The sequence below is a fragment of the Eschrichtius robustus genome, chromosome 10, assembly GCF_028021215.1.
Source record: "Eschrichtius robustus isolate mEscRob2 chromosome 10, mEscRob2.pri, whole genome shotgun sequence".
NCBI lineage: Eukaryota > Metazoa > Chordata > Mammalia > Artiodactyla > Eschrichtiidae > Eschrichtius > Eschrichtius robustus.
In genome coordinates, this window is record NC_090833.1 from 88,596,169 (window position 1) to 88,616,231 (window position 20,063).

Genomic DNA, 20,063 nt, shown 5'->3' on the forward strand with positions numbered 1-20,063 from the left:
CCATTTTCTCGAGAACAGCCACCCTGCCAGAGGCATCGAGGATACCTCCAGAGAGGTGTGCACTGCCCAGCCCCAGGGGACCTCACTCACCTTGATGAACCACCCGCATAACTGTGCTGGTGGCTCTGGTCTGCACTTCACCCACCCGCTCAGATAGGAGCAGCATTAGAGCAACAGGGAGGAAAACTTAAAGTACGTGAGGTGAGTCCTACATTCTTGGCAATGCAAAAGGATCAGAACCTACGTGTTCTGGTGGTGAGGGAAAGTGAGAGTGGAAGTGAGTGGGGACGCCAGAGAAGTGTTCAGTAAGAGGGAAAGGACGGTGGGTAGAAAGGAAGCAGGAGAAAGGCAGAGCCCAGGTGGCCCAGTGAAGGAAGTGGCAACCCAGGGTCCTGTGACCAGGGTGGAAAGACATCCTTCAGGGGTTTTCACCGAGGATCCTGAAGGCCCAGAAGGGTGCCTTGGGATGACTGGTGAATAGGCTCCTTCATGGCACACCTCTAGGGGGCACCCTTCACACTGCACCTGTGTGAACAGCACCTCTGGATGCTGTGATGCCATGGAGGGCCTGTCTATGAAGTCTTCAAAATTTTGCTTTTGGGGGGGCAAGAGGGACCAACTCCCATCAGATAGTCACAAGGACCTCTAATGTAAGAAAGGTCAAGGAATGCTGTCGACTTGGACTTGGGATTGCACCACTACCACAGAGGGTGCCAGCCTGGTCATGTCCCCGACCCAGTCATCCCCCCAGGTCACCTACAGGAAGTGCCAGCTCTGGCTTTGGGCTGAAATCTCCATACCCAGTGGAAGAACGAGGCAAAAACTCCTTTGCTGTGAACCTGAGGCATGGGCCTGAGGAAACAGGTTTAAGCAGTTTAAGCACCTCGAGAAAAATCTCTGATGGTGAGCGCTGTGGTGTCCAGGAGAAACCTCTGGAGATCTAGTCCCCGCGGATCCCGAGCCAGATTAAAAGTCGGTCTAGCAAGGTTACAGCCCAGGACATCCAACCATCGCTGGAAAAGGTGGGAGACAGACAGAGTTGTACTTACAACACCAGAACCTGTCTTAGGGGGTTACTGGATATGGCAAGGACTAGTTTAATATTGCTGGCTGGAGAAAAGACCCCAAGGTTCATCCTCTAAACTCCCCGGTTAACCGCAAGGCAAATCTGGGGCTGGCCAGAGAGAACGGCTCTGAACAGCAGGAGTGAGCTAGGGTGGCCACCAGCCATCATGCTCCCTGCCCTCACTCCTGTCCTGCCAATGTTGAGTGAACACTCAACTGCCACTTAAGGACATGCCAATCACTGGTCTGCCTATGGTACCCCGTGTGTTGTCCAGCTGTCACAACAGACCCCTCACAGGGATGGAGACAACAGGATGGGCAACCTCCTCATGGCTGCTACATTGATAAGCCAGGGCCAGGCAGGAAGGCCCCGCCTAAAATCTCAGGGTCCCCCAGTCTCATGAATACTCATGAGCCTTATACCCAGGATTAGCCTCTGCTGCCTCCTATATAAATGAAACCTTTTCTCCGACCCCTTCCTCTGCCAGCTGGGGCTTGGGCCAGAACAGAACAAGGAAGGAGAACAATATTCACTTCCCAAGAGCATCTGCTACTGTTTCTGTGACATCACAAGTAAAACTGTGAACCTAATCAGCAGTTCCCAACTGGAGGCAGCACCGCCTCCCGAAGGTGGCTGAAACTATGGTGGTGGTGGTGGGCAGGGGAAGTTGGATTACTCAACAGCTGGGACATGACTGGCATTTAGTAGGTTGGTGGGGGGTAGGTTTGCAAGGAATGCCAGACTGGCTGCATTCTCTGTGGAGTCCTACACAAGGAAGAACTGTCTGCCTGAAAAATCATCTTGCTTTACATAGGGAAGCAAACCCACGATGAAGAGAAACCACTGTCTTTCTCCAAGTAAAACGACGCACAAACCTCACTACCTCCCCCACTCTTTCTATTCCCACCCAAAGCCTCTCCTCACTTAACCTATGATATTTGGCCATTGTAAGAATCAGAGGGGCCAAGGCCAGGCTCCCGGCCCGCAGGAGGCCTCCTTACCTGGGCACCTCAGTGTGGATAGAGCACCCGTCATCCAGAAGCATGTCAAAGCCATGCAGACTTGCTAGCAAAGAAATGAGACACAGTTAGAGACAAGGCAAGGAGACCAGACATGCTTCAGGGGCAGCGCAGAAGGATCTCCATTCCACATGGACTGGGCCAGCTTCCCCATTGAGGGAGCTGGGGTTATCTGGAGAGGAACCTGGGAAAGGGTTTCCCAGAGCCCACGTGCTCCTCCAATAAGCTGAGAAAATGGTGAGACTATATATAACATAGGGGCATATTATGCCAACCACTTAGAAGACAAAATGCCCCAAATCTTAATAATGGGGCAGCTAAAAGATAGGACTATATATAGCAGGGAGTGATGGTGACCATGACCCACGGCACTAGGGCCAGTGTCCTCCCGTTAATTAACCAGCTCAGCAGTGTCACAACAGCTGCTGATGGGGGACGGAGGGAGTACAGAGACCTGTATGTATCATAGTCCGCTTGAAGAGCATTAAGGCAATACTTTAATTTTTAAATTAAACATAATATATATAGCTCTTAGTATGTACCAGGTGCTTGTTCTAAGTAATTGACAAATATCAAATCATTTAATCCTCATACAACCATATTAGATATTGTCACTCTGGCCCAAATCACACAGCTAACAAGCAGCAGAGCAAAGGTTTACACCCAGTCTGGGTCCAGAATCCGTGTTCCAAACAATTATACCAAGCTCCTTTTCGATGCACTGTACATCGAAACCTTTAAAATTTTGCATATCCCTGACCTAGAAATGCCTTTTTAAAGAATTTATCCCAAGAAAATAAGCAGCACCACCCAGGAAGAATTTACAGATGAGAATATTCAAGCCGTGGTATAAAGGTAAAAGGCTGGAAACTGCCTACATGGGCAACAATGGGGAGAGAATGATTATTGAAGTCATGGCATATTGCAGAGAAGGTAAAAATCACATCTGTGGAGAATTCCTCCCGCTACACGGCTTTCCAACGCACCCACAGCTGCACTTAAGACCCACGGGCAGAGGAAAAGCAAGCAGTGGTGGATGTTTATGCTCCACGCTGGCACTGGGCCCCATACTATGCCACCATCGTGTACTTTGGTCTCTTTTAATCCAAACCCTACGCATTTACTAGTCCAATTTTACGGATGAACAAAGGGAGGGCCAAGAGGCAGATAAAGGATCCCCAAGGTCACAGAATAAGTGGCAGAGCTCATTTTAGAATGCACATTGCTGATTGCTCTCTCCATTATCAACTTGCTATTTAAATAAACTCATGCGGCCTCATGAAGGGGCCTTTTCTACTTAACTATGCCCCCGCTCTGCCTTGAAGAAACCACTCTCAAGAGACTCAGAAGTCAAAACAGTCTGACCTCTTTAAAAACTTACACCATTATACTTACATGGAATTATGCTACAGGTACCAAAAATAGTGGATACTGAGGGACCATAATCTGCTATCAAAAAATTGGTCTTTACCTAATTATCTAGAGAAAATTACCTTAAATGTATGAAAAAATTTATTGAAAGCTGTGTGCCAAATGCTGTTTTAAGCACTTTCCAAATGCTGTATTATCTCATTTAATTCTCCTTGTAACTGTTAAGGTGGGAATTCTCTTTATTCCCGTTTTACTTGAGGAACAGAAGCAGAGGGATTTAGCAAATTGTCCACGTGGTAAATGAAGACTGGACAGTGGTCAACAACAGAGAAGGAGACCAAGAATCTACAGGGCCGGGGTCTCAGAGGCTGGTTGCCCACACTGCACAGTCCTGGAAGCCACAGCTGCTCCCACGAGAAACAGACACGCCCTATGGTTTCATCCAGAGCCTTGCAAGCCTCAGAGCCTTGCTGCCAAGCCTGCCCCTTTCACAGCTCTCATGTACCTTGAGTTGCTTGGCCCATGCCAACTGAGCTCCAGTGGGTCAGCAGGAGGGCACACGATTCAGCACGGGTCTCAGGGTAAACCATGGAGGGGCAGGCAGACGCTGCAGAGCCTGGAAATCGCTCTTTGCGAGTAGTGGTGTGCGGGAGGAGTTTGGATAGGGGTGAGAAGACAGATCCCTTTGCTTTGTACTTTGAAAACTCATATCCTAGCACAAATCAAAGCTAAGTTCCTTGGGGGAACTGGACAGCACTCCTTAACAGGACAGACTCCTACAACCTAGACACAACCTCTGCATGATGGTGTAGGCAGTCAGGTCTTTTAGGATTCCGCCCTGCAAGAGACCAAGAGGGAAGGCAGGTAATTAACACTGCGGATGGCGTCCTGGGTTATACATTGGGATGTGAAGTGCTCTAGCACTGGTCCTGCCCTTTACTCAGCACTTTAATCCTGACCTTGGCAGGCAAAATGAAGGGGCTAAGGTGTACATAACCTACAAGACTCTAAGGGCCTGACTTACTTGTGTCTTATCCTTAACAGTTTCCAGAAAAGTCCGACCTTTGCACGCCTGAGCTGGCTAGTGGGTGTGTGTGAATGGGTTCTTAGCAGGAGGCCCCTCACTTGCTTACTGTCTTATCCTGGGGAAGATGTTATGGACAAAACTGTATACCCCCAAATTCTTAAGTTGGAGCCCTTCCACCACTACCTCAGAATGTAACTAACTGTATCTGGGGACACTGCCTTTAAAGAGGTAATTACGTTAAAATGAGGCCATTAGGATAGATCCTAATCCAACCTGACTCGTATTATAAGAAACGGAGGACAGACAGAGGGACACCAGGGACTGCAGGGCACAGAGAAAAGGCCAAGGAGAGAGGCATCAGAAGAAACCAACCCTGCTGACACCCTGATCTTGGATTTCCAGCCTCCAGAACTGTAAGAAAATTAATTTCTGTTGTTGAAGCCTCCCAGATCACAGTATTTTGGTATATAGCAGTCCTAGCAAACTAATACTACAGAGGGTTACATCCACTTGATACTTTAACCACTGCCTACCATGATTCAGAATGGTAAGTGAATAAAAAACTCAAAAGGCTCTTTGGTTAATACTTTTAATTACATGATTATAATTATACAATTTCCACTATTCAACATTTCATATAAAACCAGTTACAATACACAAATGTGACAATATGTATCAAACTATATAGATATGCAAAGTTTACATGCCATTATGAAGCTTTATCTTAAAAATACCTTCAGGAAAATAGACATTCATTCAACCAGTTCTCTCAGCTTTATAAAATATGATTAGAAATATACATTTTAATTAAAAAAAAATCAAGACAATGATCCAATACTGATTAATCAGTTACATTTTAAAAGTTTTAATAATCTATACATGAGTGCAGGTTAGATAAAAGTCTGCAAATCATTAATATAAAACTGCAGTAATATAATCAGATGAATACATCTGCTGACAGTTAATTCTACTGGGCAATTAAGGAGGTAATTTCCTACACAGATTAGGTGAACTGTCCAGTCAATTAAACACATCTGTAGTATTTCCACTTAGTGACATGGAGAATACTCAGATTTAGGAGAAAAGGAAGAGCAGCAGCTAGCCACACAAGGACAGTTTCGGTGGGAAAGAACTATGAAAGAATTAAAATATGTTTTTAAAGTTGTGATGAGCACTGCTTTCCAAAATGCAATAATCACTTTAAAAACTGTATGCAGAGAAGCAGCTCAGCCGCTTTCTGACAAACATCAAAGGAACGCAAGGCCCACTGGTCAAGCAAGGGAAGGGCTCCCGGAGCTCTTGGCATGACGCGGCCCAGAACACCCGATGGTCCAAACGGTTCACCCAAGGGGAGACACATCGCCTCATGAGAACACTTGGGGACTCCTTCAATCTTGTCGGGGCCCAAGAGGTAGAAATCACCCCTGTGAGAGGCGGAGGAGGGCAGGGAAGGAAGTGGGTGGGGGACAGGCTAAGAGGATCGAGAGTTCACAACAGAAAAATTCTGGAGACTAGAAGAGTGGCGGGCCGCTTAGATGCAGCTACATCTTGACAAGTAAGGCTGCTTGTTTTAGTGAGGCACTGCTCAGGATCCATCCCTCTTCACTGACAGGTTAGAGGGATTTCTAGTTTTTCTGTAGCATTACATAATGGAAGTCTGTCTATATGTCTAGGTACCCAGTTTGGCAGACACCCTTCTTTTGGACTGTCCCTAACTCTTGATGGTTTGAGTCCCCAGAAAGCTTCAAGGGCAACTCAAAATATTCATTTCTAATTTTAATCCCAATGGAAACTGTCTTGGTGTACTTTCAAAGTTATTTAAGGCTCTGAAGTTAAAGAAATCTCTCCATCTGACATGCCCTGTTTCATATTCCATAGCAACAAGATCTTCTATAACAAATTAAAAATGAGAATCTGAGAAGATTCTTTTGGGTATGTTAAAGTTTCAGTTGGGGGCCGGGGGAAGAGTCTACTTTTATTCACAGCAGGAAGAACTTTCCATCAATCAGATCCAGAGACTTCCTAGATTCTAGATGTCCCCAGTACATTTAACACTGTGCTATACAATCCATCTGAAGCACTATCCCAAATTGTGTGTTCCAAGGAATGCTTCTTTAACAAATGACTAGTTTGCTATGACTAATTTCAGTGAACCTGTCAAATACAAGGATTTTTAGAAAGAACCACAGTGACAGCAATTCTAGCTGGAAACTTGAGCAGCCACACAAAAAGGCAATTCGTAAAACAAAAAGTACATTGACGCCCCAGAGACACCAAGTGGCTTATTCACTGTGAGGGTGACGGCACATTTACTTGTTCTGACCAGCAAGAACGGTTCAGATGGAAGTTTGATTTTCACAACTACCGGGATTATTTATGTAGAAGATGGCCTTTAAAAGTATAAAGGGAAGAAGAGTTGCCCTGAGAATTCAGTGTTTAATGCCTGGGCACAGCTTGAATACTTAGTTAGTATCATCTCCCAGACCAACACAGCAAACAGAAGGTTTCCCCTCCCACTCAAAGCTTAATGAAGAGCTGTCTTCCCTCAGGTAAGTAGGTCTTTGTATTTATGAACTTCCAGGGATAGAAAAGTACTGTTTTTCTGAGGTCTAGTCCCGATGCTTAAAAGCTGGCATGGCCCTCATGGTGCCCAATGAGGACGAGCTGCTTGTTTGGCCAAAACAATGGCATCTTCCATCTCCCCTCAAAACTAGGCAACCTTACAATTTACTCCAAGAGAGTAAATACCAAAATAGATCCACCGTCTTCTAATTACTTTCTGCATTAACAGACTTTAATCTGTTTATTCCAACCATTCCTTATTCTTCATATTTGTATTAAAAAGGCAGCTTTTTAAAAATGGAATTGCCTACTGACCTGATTCATTCATCTTATAACGTGAAGGCATTTTGCCTTTTTAATATGGTATCATCTCCCCATTCTCCAAACTAGGACAGGCAAACACTGGTTAACAATAACTAAACCATTCACTTCTTATGGAAGTAACCAAGATGATTACAAATATTTTTTTCTTTTGGGTCCCATTTTTTTTTTTTTTTTTAGCAGCAAATAAATTCTGTTTTGTGATTGTTTTACATTACAGACTCTGCTGTGTTTCTGTGGGGTTGAGGGGAGAAGGCACTCTGCAAAGAGTTATTAGTTGTATTCCCTAACCAAAGGCAACAGTGAGTTTCTTATTTACAAACAACTGAAATCCAGATACGAATAACTGTCACTGAAACCAAAGGGTGTGTGAATGGCCTTAGGTCATGCACATAACAAAAAAAATCCACAATGCTACAGAGAAAGACCCTAACAAAGTAACTTTTTTAAAAAGTCACCATTATTTGGGATCACTGTTTCCAGGGGAAACACCAGCAGTGTGGGGTTTTTTCCTGCATGGAAGGAAATATGATTTTAATTTGTATGACTGGGCAACCAAATAGTGGGCAGCCTTGGCATTCTTCAGTCTCGAAATGACAAAGGAATGACTTACAACCATCTTCCAACTCTGAAGCCAGTTTCTCCTCCTGAGTCTTCTAAAGCTACTATTAACATTCTCTTGAAAGCTTTAGGTTACCAAAGTACCGCAACATGCAACAGTCTTTAAATGTGGTTTTCACAGATTCTTGTTAATAAAGCACTCTTTGGTGGAAGACAAGCAGCTTGGGTACTTAACAGAGTTAACATTACAACAGTATTACAAATACTAGAGTGAAGATGATTAAACCAAATAGTATCAAATTACAGACAGTACCATTTCAGTAATGCTTGTTTTATCTTTATAAATTTTGACACAGGGTGAACAGCAAATAAATAAGTAAAAAACCTCCATCAGACCCTCAATTCTTCTGAAGGCCAGCAGCTAAAATGATTGCCATCACAGGGACACACGTGCACCACACAGACTAGTCAGCTCTCCTGATAACAGAGGGCTTTGATATTTACACCTGAGACTAATTTACAACAGCTTTTTTTGTTAAAGACATTTCTATAGAAGGAGAGTTGGGCCCTCTTCAAGTCATTCACTTGTACCCAAACTCATGTAGTTATTTAAGTTCCAGTGGACATTTTCTTCACTGAATGAACTTCTTAGGTGGAAAGCAGCTAAGGCTTTTGCAACTCTGTTTTGTTTCCAAATAAATCGTGCTAAAGTCCTGTTGTAGTTTTCTGTTCCTAGAGTCTTCCTTCAGTTCTGGTCACAGGTTTTTACTTAACGCAAGACTGTTTTAGTCCTTGAAATGGAGGGACTACAGGGGAAAAAAGAAAGGATTTTACCATGAAGGCTTTTAAGTGTCCCATATGTAGTTATCAAAGACAAGGAAGGCAACATAATAAAAATATTGACATGCTAAAAAGTGTACACTTTGTATAATTCTTTAATGACAGATACTTTGGAAAAGACAGTACAATATCAACCGTAAAGTAAAGACAAACAGGAGAGAAGAGGCAGAGCAGAAAAAGGTTCAGTTCTGCAAAAAATTAAAAAACAATAAAAAAAAACAATAAAAAAAGAAGGGAGGGCAAAAGCAGCCGAGCAATGAGAGTACCATAATGCCATTAAGGGCATTTGTTGCAAAGCATTCCTTTTCCTTCTTCCCCTCTGAGGAATCAGGCTGTGGGAAAAGTGGAAAGAACGAAAAGATAAAGAAGTGTTACTTGATTATTTCCAAAGCCAGAAGTCGGTCACAGAAAAAGCTGGGGCACAGCAAGCAGTTTCCAGTTTAGCAGAGCGCAGCAGGCACCCCGCACCTGCTCCCACCTTGCTCCGCACTGCTGCACAGCTGCAAGGGGACAGCCGCCGACCCTTTTCTGTTCGTGAATAATTGACCTACATTGATCTTCACCCTACCTCCTTTCTTTCCTTCCCCAACTGATCACTTTAACTTTCAACTAAATAGCAACTTTCAGAGAACAACTAAAGCAAAAGAAAAGAGAGAAACCAATTCCAATCTGGAGGTGAGCCTCACTTGGAGGATGATAATGGTGCTCTATCAGAGCAGCTCAGCTGAATCAAGCATTTAGTTTTCCGAGCCCCCAATAGAGTACTGAGTATAAAGGTCCAGGTTAGTTGGTGGAGCCAAGAGGGAAAATATCTGAAATTTCAAAGGGAGATTAATATTTTAAAAGAACAGAGGTAACCAGCATAAAAGAGTACTTAGGTACAACATTCTGGGGCTTCTACAGTGATATAGTTTTTAAACATAATGGCAATGACAAAGAATTAAAGCCCAGAGGTGATGGAACAGACACTGAGATCTGAGACTCTAAGGAACAAGAAGCAGTGACAGGTATGATGATGGCAAACGTCACAAATGAGAAGACTTAAAAAGCCAAAGTCCTAAATGTAGTTACGCCAACTGAAGGGCTTGTGAAGAGACTCATGGTTTCAGAGGCTGAAGAAAGAGCCTGAGCATTTATCTTCCTCCAAACTATGAATAATTAGGTACAAAATACCCCAAAGCAATGAACATTGGTTTGGTTTGGCAGGTGGAGCAGAAAGTGATGGTTCCCAATGATGCAACTTGGAATAAAAAAGGCACTTATACATGACAGTTTTCTTAGGAAACAAATGAAGTTACAATTTTTTAAAAAAAGAAACAAAAGACTGCCCCAAAGAAACAGCATAAGCTTACAGAAACATGCACTCAGTGGGTGAGCAGTGTAAAAACATGAACCGAATTGAATGACATCAAATGAGGTGGCTACAGGTTCTCAATCGGAGGCTCGATGATGAAATGTTCGAGACTCATTCTCAGGGAGCTCTTCAGAGTTGATACAACAACACTGAAAAATGGGCCAATTCTATTTAGCTGGTTCTTCAGTGGATTAATGATTAAAACAGAAACATTAAAATGGGTTTCTAGCTCTAACAGGAAGTGGGAGGTGTAGAAGCCCATTAATTTACTTCTCTGGACTTAAGGAAGGGGATGAGGACGGTGCTACACAGACCCCTCTCAGCACCCCATCCGCCACCAGACACTCCAGTGTTTCCGTGCCTGAACTGCCACAGCTGCGCCAGAGCAGAGCTTGTCACCCACAATTTAAGCTTAGATGTGGCTAATGTTCAATGGATACATGGGAGAATAATCAATCACCTGCCATGAGAGAAACATGGTGGCAATTCTTCCCAACAACAAATACTTATGCCAACACTCCTATTTTTTCAGTCTCCAAATAACTGCTCTTTTACCATGTTTGTGGAAAAGTTCTTCAAAGATGTAAAGCCTCTCAGTAAACTGTCAAAAATCAAAAGAGACAAATCAATGGAAAGTGAATTTTGGTGAGGTCTTCATCCTGGAAAGCCTCGAAGAGTAGAATAGAACATGGAAATGAAAGGTCAAGTTCTATGGCACAATAGAGATGATGATGATGACGTGCAAACAACATCAACCTGCAAGAGAGAAGGCCTCACAAATGGGAATGACAGCAGACTGGCAACCCTGGCTCCTTGAAAGTGTTTATGAATGTACACGGAAATGGTGTAAAAATGGTGTACTATTTTGTGTGTGCGTGTGTGTGTGTGTGTATTGCTGTTCAAAGAAAAGATTTCTATTCAATACTTTAAAATTACTCAACAGTCTTAGCTCATATTGTTTTGTCCTGAATCAGATTATGTACAATTGTGTTAATTCTCTCACTACCCTCCAACCAAAAACGAATACTATCCCATGGGACAAAAACTTCAGGCTACACCTTGGGTGCTGAGTCCCATTATTTCCTAGAAGCAGGCAATGGGACCTGTGCATAACATATTTGCCTTTCTCTTGTGAGCTGTATGTGGTCACAGTTAAGGTGATGTCAATACAGGCCAAAGCCCAGAAAGAGGTAAAGGAGACCCGGCATGGAGGGCGTGGTTAAAAGCACTGTGAAACCCAATTAACTCTCGTTGTTTTACTTCTTTGCCCCTCCAAATCTCTGAAAGTCCATTTCAGAATTTAGAAGAAGTCTTTTTAGTTTTCAGCACTATCCCGAATGCCTGAAAACTGCTTAAATCTTTGGGCCATTTCAATATTTGGTCAAGCTATTCAGTCTGAACTCTACTTTAGAGCCCTCAAAGCAACAAGTCCAGGGACCTCAGGCAGATGCTCACCGCAATCAGGAACCACCTCTGCTGAGAAGCACAAGCTTAGATCACTAGACAAGACCTAGATGGAAAAACTGCCATAGGGCCACACCCTAAGAGGAATGGGGTGTGACCGGGCAAGTGCAGTCCCGGCTCCAGGACTCTAGCCAACTCCTCTGAAACCTGCAGAGCGCCATCCAGAAAAGCAGAAGGCAGAATTAAATGTGCAAAACACACTCGGATGTGATAGAAGTCTGAAAAGAATATGTCCATTCAAAACATGTCTAATTATCATCAACAGCAGGCCCTTTATTTGAATTTTTAATAATTTAATTTACATAAAAGTGTCAAAGTTAAAAAACCTCGCATTTCCCCTCATTTATTGTAGAAAAGTTAGAAAAAAAGAAAATGATAAAAAAAAGAAAAAAAATCCCCAAATGTCCTACCAACCAGAAGAACTGTTAGTGTTATGGCATATTTTTCCTTTATCTTACTTCTCTACATATATATTGGGTTGGCCAAAAAGTTCTCTTGGGTTTTTGGGTAAGATGTTACGGAAGAACCCGAACGAACTTTTTGGCCGACCCAATAGAAATGTCCACATCTATAAATATTTAAGCTTACAAATATTTACACATCTATACTCTTTTACACACATATATATAAAGTATATTTTACATTTACAAAATTAGAGCAATACTTCATAATTTTTATGTGTAGCCCTTTTCACTTATTGCTCCATGAGCAATTAACCCAGGTCATTAACTTTCCTTTGAAAACGTGACTCTCGATTCATTTGGCAGAATTCATCAATCATTTCCTATTTCTTACTATTATAAATAACATTCTGATATTATGTTATAATGTACCTAAATCTGACTTTTTGTCAGTATTTCTCTAATATTCTTCTCAGTGAATTAGAGTAAAAAGAGTATGAATATTTGATACCTTCCTAATAAAAAGTTTTAAACCCTAAAATCATGAGTCAGTGCCCAATTCTCAAATACTTGTATTGAGGCACTATCATGTTCTCAGGCAAGTAAAAGATTGTAGTAAAACTGTACAAAAGAATCAGCAAAGAAGGAGAGTGGCAGAATGGAACAATTCCTTACAAAAGCAAAATACACAGAGCCCTCTAGATTGTCAGTGAGTCCCCCACGACACAGGCTGCCGTGGGACTGCACCGGAGACTACCTTAGCACTGAAGGTCAATGCAGGCCCAAAGCCTCAAAGATCTGAGGGCAGGGAAGTCAAAAAGAAGCAAGGAAAACTGTGAAGGACGTTTTAAAGTCTGGTTCAGATTACCTTCAGGTTGCTTGTGGTGTCTATAAGACAACACTGTGCCCTGAGCACGGTACTGTCATGCTCAGGACCGCATGGGTTGCCAGCTCAAGGCAAAGATACACAAACACAAAAAAGGTGCCTGCCTGCCTATCCCTCCTGAGATGATAGGAAGTGGGCAATCTGCTCTCCCCTAAAAGGGGATCTGTTTTTGGAACATGTTAAAAATGAAATGTCTCAGTTCATGATAAACAACCAAAAACAATGGTGAGTAATGGATTTGGTCACAGAACATGTCCATTTTTTTGTGAAAGCCTCTATTAATGAAGGAAGTGAAAGATGCTGGGCCAGAAAGTGAAAAAGCTAGCGCCCTTGGGTATATGTAGACTGTGGACAAGAGGATAGTCACTAGGTAAAGAAGGATCCCAAACTCAAGAGAGTTCTCATTTTTCCACCATCACACTTATTTGCAACTAATTCTCCAACAATTATGCTGGATCTGATACACAGACAGAAAGATTTCCTCCAAGTCCTGACAGAGAGCTTTGGAAGTTCTTAATTTAAGAACTTAGAAGTACAGCATTCTCAACTTTCCCATATTATGACCCAGAGACCACATTTCCAGTGTTGAGAATCACCTCTGTAAAAAAAACAAAACAAAACCCCAAATTAAAATGGTCCAGATTGTCTTAGATGATGAACAAGTCAAACATTTTTGATTAATTTCCTGCCACAGGGACTCTGCTTTCTCCTGTCTTCGTTTCTATCTCCAGAAGATTAAACTGGAAAACCAATGCTTAGAACATTTCAGAAGAGTAGGATTCTTTTCTCACCTTTTAAAACTGCTTTTTCTTGAAGCAGATCTGGTGGTTCTTTTAGTAATGCCTGCACTGCCAGAAATGTTAGGTTCAGATGTTTTACAGCTCTGAACACTGGACTGAAGAATTACTCTGAAAACAGTTGAAAAAAGATAACATTATATTCACTGAAGCAATGTGCAAATACTTGACAGAGGAAGGCACTTTTGCACTTTAGTGCAAATTATTTTCTTGAGAACGGAAAGGATTTTCCATAAACACATTTGCCAAAAAAAAAATTTGAAACACACTTTTACATCAAGGTCTTTTGAAATAAAGCATCTCATTTCCCTATGAAGGTTTACACAAAGATAACCAAAGAACTTTGCTTTTGGAAAATGAAATGACCTGGCATGTCAAGCAATTCCCACACCAAAGAAATCAATCAGTAAGACAAATTTTTGTGCCCCAAAGTAAAAATAAATTCTCAGAATTCTAGTCATGAAAACAAGAAATCATTTAAAAGCCCCAAATTCTAAAGACTACGAATATAAATATATATACAGTATTCACTCTTCAGAGCTGGAAGTACAAGCAATAGACATCAAATCAACAGTAATTTTTTATAACATTTCAAATCTTAGAAGTATGTTCAAACAGAATTTTTTGGGCTGGCTTACAACCACTTACAAAGTCACCCAGTACCATTAAAGTGAAGCTGTTTAAATTTTGTGAAACTTGATTTAATTAAACTCTAGACATCTCAAGGAACTGAGTGAGACCTATGGGAGTAGACTGCCCAGGAGGCAAATTCATGAATCAGAAAGAACACCCTCAGATAAAGCCCACACAGAATACCTGTTCAAAAGTAGAGGGTGTTTTAAAATTCCTCACTGAATTGTCAGAGGGACAACAGCAGAAAACACCAAAAAATTTTACAAGCAATTCTTTTCTTCAAGAGATAAGGACTAAAACACTGAACTGCATACATACACATTTACATATACTCAACTTTTATTTATCTTTGAGAGAAAATACTTTAAAAAGCTTTCTCCTCTCATATCCAAACATAAAGGTGAGATAGCCAACAACAACTTATGAGAACCCAGCTCATGCGTAAAAAGAAACCATTACAACGAACTAGCAGTCAGTCCTACCTCCTATGCCTGTGTTAACACCACATTAGTTAATAACCAAAGCCAGGTCCTTAAAATGTAGTAAATTCTTATAATCTTAATATTACTCAAACCATAGGATATTCAACATTTAGTAAAATACTAACTTATCACTAAAAAAACAATGGGTTGTACTGCACCAGAGCAGAAGTCTGGAGGTCAGTGGTTTTCGAGCCATTTGGGGGAGAGGAGTAGAAGGCTGAGGGAGGGGAACTCCTAGCCTAGCTGTTTCTCTTTATCCAAGAACCATTTCTGAAAGTCTTATGAATCAGGCCTTCAATCTCACTGAGGGAAACTGATCCTGGGTAAATGAGCCAATGCTTGATTCAGGATTTCTGATAAAGTTTTATCATCCTAAATGTTGACTGTTTTAACAAAACAGAAAATGTATATGCAGACATAATTATATTATCTAAGAGGGTACCAACTGCCCTGGCATATAAATTCTATCCTTGAAAACAGGGATTTATTTTTAAATTCTTTCCGATTTTATAAAGTGAAGAGGAAATATTTAGTTGTCTCTGTTAAGAATGTGAATCTAGAATTTTTCATTAAAAAAAACAAACTGCAATGCTTCCATTGCTATTTCGAAGGCCCAGGCCCAGGGCTTGGTGCTGCCACTACTGTCCCGAGGCCTCTCACCCACTCAGTGAGGTTCATGAGTTTTATCTCCATTTTTTACAAATGGAGAAAATGAGACTCCTGTTGGCTTTTTTTTGGAAATACAACATCTACTCTTCAAATAATTTGAGGCCACTTATGGTCAAAAGTATCAACTATCACACTGTAAAATCATTAATATGAGGAAAAAAACAAGAGCCAATACATTGCCTGCTTAGGAAATTTACCTCCTGATTTCTTAAGTTAGCTATTATGTTTAAATACTATTCAAAACAAGAAATTACTGCTAAATCATATTTTAGGCTGATAGGAAACATCCTTTTAAAAGTACTTATTCCTCTATAAAATTAGTGTAAACAATTCATGTGAAGTAATATACTATTTTTTTTTAAACATCTTTATTGGAGTATAATTATTTTACAATGTTGTGTTAGTTTCTGCTTTATAACAAAGTGAATCAGTTATACATATACATATGTTCCCATATCTCTTCCCTCTTGCATCTCCCTCCCTCCCACCCTCCCTATCCCACCCCTCTAGGTGGTCACAAAGCACCGAGCTGATCTCCCTGTGCTATGCGGCTGCTTCCCACTAGCTATCTATTTTACATTTGGTAGTGTATATATGTCCATGCCACTCTCTCACCCTGTCACATCTTACCCCTACCCCTCCCCATAGCCTCAAGTCCATTCTCTAGTAGGTCTGTGTCTTTATTCCCGTCTTGCCACTAGGTTCTTCATGACCTTTTTTTTTTTGTTCCCTTAGATTCCATATATATGTGTTAGCATACTGTATTTGTTTTTCTCTTTCTGACTTACTTCACTCTGTATGACAGACTCTAACTCCATCCACCTCACTACAAATACCTCCATTTCATTTCTTTTTATGGCTGAGTAATATTCCATTGTATATATGTGCCACATCTTCTTTATCCATTCATCCGATGATGGACACTTAGGTTGCTTCCATGTCCTGGCTATTGTAAATAGAGCTGCAATGAACATTTTGGTACATGACTCTTTTTGAATTATGGTTTTCTCAGGGTATATGCCCAGTAGTGGGATTGCTGGGTCGTACGGTAGTTCTATTTTTAGTTTTTTAAGGAACCTCCATACTGTTCTCCATAGTGGCTGTATCAATTTACATTCCCACCAACAGTACAAGAGGGTTCCCTTTTCTCCACACCCTCTCCAGCATTTATTGTTTCTAGATTTTTTGATGATGGCCGTTCTGACCGGTGTGAGATGATATCTCATTGTAGTTTTGATTTGCATTTCTCTAATGATTAATGATGTTGAGCATTCTTTCAGGTGTCTGTTGGCAATCTGTATATCTTCTTTGGAGAAACGTCTGTTTAGGTCTTCTGCCCATTTTTGGATTGGGTTGTTTGTTTTTTTGTTATTGAGCTGCATGAGCTGCCTGTAAATCTTAGAGATTAATCCTTTGTCAGTTGCTTCATTTGCAAATATTTTCTCCCATTCTGAGGGTTGTCTTTTGGTCTTGTTTATGGTTTCCTTTGCTGTGCAAAAGCTTTTAAGTTTCATTAGGTCCCATTTGTTTATTTGTGTTTTTATTTCCATTTCTCTAGGAGCTGGGTCAAAAAGGATCTTGCTGTGATTTATGTCATAGAGTGCTCTGCCTATGTTTTCCTCTAAGAGTTTGATAGTGTCTGGCCTTACACTTAGGTCTTTAATCCATTTTGAGTTTATTTTTGTGTATGGTGTCAGGGAGTGTTCTAATTTCATACTTTTACATGTATCTGTCCAGTTTTCCCAGCACCACTTATTGAAGAGGCTGTCTTTTCTCCACTGTATATGCTTGCCTCCTTTATCAAAGATAAGGTGACCATATGTGCGTGGGTTTATCTCTGGGCTTTCTATCCTGTTCCATTGATCTACGTTTCTGTTTTTGTGCCAGTACCGAACTGTCTTGATTACTGTAGCTTTGTAATATAGTCTGAAGTCAGGGAGCCTGATTCCTCCAGCTCCATTTTTCGTTCTCAAGATTGCTTTGGCTATTCGGGGTCTTTTGTGTTTCCATACAAATTGTGAAATTTTTTGTTCTAGTTCTGTGAAAAATGCCATTGGTAGTTTGATAGGGATTGCATTGAATCTGTAGATTGCTTTGGGTAGTAATATACTATTAATAGCTAATAATTTATGTGCAATTTTGAAAATGAGAGCATGACAGAAATTTGAAATGCATTAATCTCATCAGTAAAGATTCAGGTCACCAGTTATTTGCATTAAAAACAGAGCAGTTATTACATCTGTAGGTTATGCATCAATAAAGTGGGAAGGAAACACAGCAACTACACTTAGATATTACCTGAGATATCCTACAAGTTAACACCCTAAGGTGGGTTAAGCTAGCAAACGTGTGAAGTATTCACTCTGCCACAGGGATGTGGGAACTCACTATCCCCCACCTTGCACACTAGGCCAATCACATGGCCCTGCAGGACAACATTCAGCAAATGTCATTTCTCCTTTCCATCTTTTCCTGATAGAACCCTCAGTCCTACCTTCTATCTCTTGCCCATACTAGAGTTCGTTTTCTTCTCTGCAGTATCTTTTGAGGCCCAATATTTTCCGATTTTGGATACAAAGATATCTGCAACTTGAGGCAAAGCAAAAAATTGAAAAGCCAGGTCTCTCACCTATCAAGTCACAAAGTACTTTGAAAATAAATGTTCATTCCAAGAAGAGAATCCATCAGCTCAACCATGCACTATTTACACTGGTTGTCCACCACTGATACAAAAAGAGCCTGCAAAATGATGGGCCTGAGGCCCTGCAACCTGCAGAGATGCCTTTCCCACTGTCTAAAAGGTCTGAAGCAGCATGTGAAGTGCTGTTATAAGGAAGCTCTCCAGGCATGCCAGGAAACAACCCATCAGGCGATGCTACATCACCAGCCAATAGAGGTGAATGTCAGCAACAGTGCCCATGAGTAGTCACCTCAAAGGATAATTATAAGGATTATATCTGTTTACATTATTGTTATTGTTGAAAGCTTTTGTTTCTGTAAATTCCAAATTAATCAGGGTAGGCTAAAGTGAATACTCTCCTTTGGGCTAGAAATACAATGGCAAATGTCAGTAATAACAAAAAACGTTATGTCTTACATAGAATATTAAAAAGAGCCTGATAGAGACCATTTTTTAAACTTACCCAGCAAAAAATAATACAACCATGAAATGCCTAAACATTATTAGCAATGACTCCACCTGTTCGAAATTGCCACTCGGAATAGTTTGAGAAGAATAAATCTATGCAGTGTGTGACGGCCCTGAGTCCAAATGTGTGAAATCTAGGCTCAATAAGAGAAGTAAAGGAACAAAACACCTGAAGGGATAATCCGTATGAGAAACATAGCATATGTGCCTATGTAATAAGCTTGTATTAATAAGATTTTTTTAAAATGTCATATATAGGTTCATGTTAAGCAGCTTTTCCTTAATTTTGAAAAGAATGGCATCTGCTAGTTTTTTAAATCTTTTCTAGCCATTTGAAAACATTCAACGAACCACAAAGTACTAGAGTTGGTTGCAATGGAATTTTACTTTGGAGGAGATCCTAGAAGGCACTTTTGTATTCCTTTATAACTCCCAAGTCCAAGTTGGAACAAGACAAGAAATTCTTAAAATTTGAGCTAAAGAAAAAGTTTCAGAGAAAAAAAGAATGCAGCCTAGACATAAGAGGGTAATGGTGAACCACAGTCTCACAGGATACACCCTCCTTTCTGTGCTCTTGGTCTTAACATGATGTTCCCGGAAAGCTTCTTGCCACATTCTTCTGCAGAAAAGGAGTCTCTTCACTGTGAAGGTATTCATTTAATGACGAAAGATATCAAGAGAATACAAATTCTGCCTCTATTAACCTAATAAAAGCATTCTAGTTACTTTCGGGAAAGGAGGAAAGTGGGAAGGAAAAAGGAGCACAGTGCCTGTCATGTGAAAACACAAACATAAACAAGGGACTCCAGTTTTCTCTGCTTTCTTATCTTCATTCAACACCAAGTGTTGAAAACTATACTTAACTGTATTCCCTAAAGGGGAGGAAGTGAAACGAGGTAGAGGAGAAAATTCTGCACACTCAAGACAGAAGATTTATTAGGGAGGCAGGTGCCTGCTGAGAGAGCACCGTGTACAATGGCAGAATCAGAGGTGAAAAAGGATGCAATGCTCACTAGACCTCATGGCTACAAAATAAAGTCTTTACTAACAGCAGAAAACCAGTGGGAAAATTCTTTTTGCTAGATTGGAAAGGATATATTAACGATATTTACTCTAGAAAACCAGAGGAAAGTTGTACAGACAACTGACTGAAAGAAAACCACCCCAATTACCCCAAACTAACTATACATTTTTGATAAGAAAAAGAAACTACGTCATTGTCATCATAAATTGCTATTTCAAAAAATCTGTTAAGAGTAAGCACATCTTAAACGAAGCGTGTTACTTTTAATATCCCTGGTATGAAAGTAACAGAGAAGACTTCCTTCCCTGCCACCAACCCATGAAGTGCAATGATTCAGAATAAGAACCTTTGAAAAAAGGCAAATCAACAAAGCTAGAAGAGCTGATAGTGAGAAAAACATGCATCATGAGAAACACACTGGACACCAGAGGTGAGCAC

The 20,063-nt window shown here is 41.0% G+C and overlaps 1 protein-coding gene across 6 annotated transcripts in view; it reads right to left on the reverse strand.

The window, feature by feature from the left end:
• Positions 1 to 5,349: 5,349 nt before the first annotated feature.
• CDC14B (cell division cycle 14B) overlaps positions 5,350 to 20,063 on the reverse strand; it is a 99,509-nt gene continuing 84,795 nt past the window's right edge. For 2 of the 6 annotated variants that reach the window (XM_068552534.1, XM_068552528.1), the window contains exons 13-14: positions 13,664 to 13,780; positions 5,350 to 8,733 (exon numbers count right to left, since the gene is read on the reverse strand). In XM_068552534.1, coding sequence (XP_068408635.1) covers positions 8,697 to 8,733; positions 13,664 to 13,780 — 154 coding nt within the window. In that variant the 3' untranslated portion in view covers positions 5,350 to 8,696. Of the gene's footprint in view, positions 8,734 to 13,663; positions 13,781 to 20,063 lie in introns of those variants that run through there. The other 4 variants (XM_068552533.1, XM_068552531.1, XM_068552530.1 and 1 more) reach the window with 4 other exon arrangements.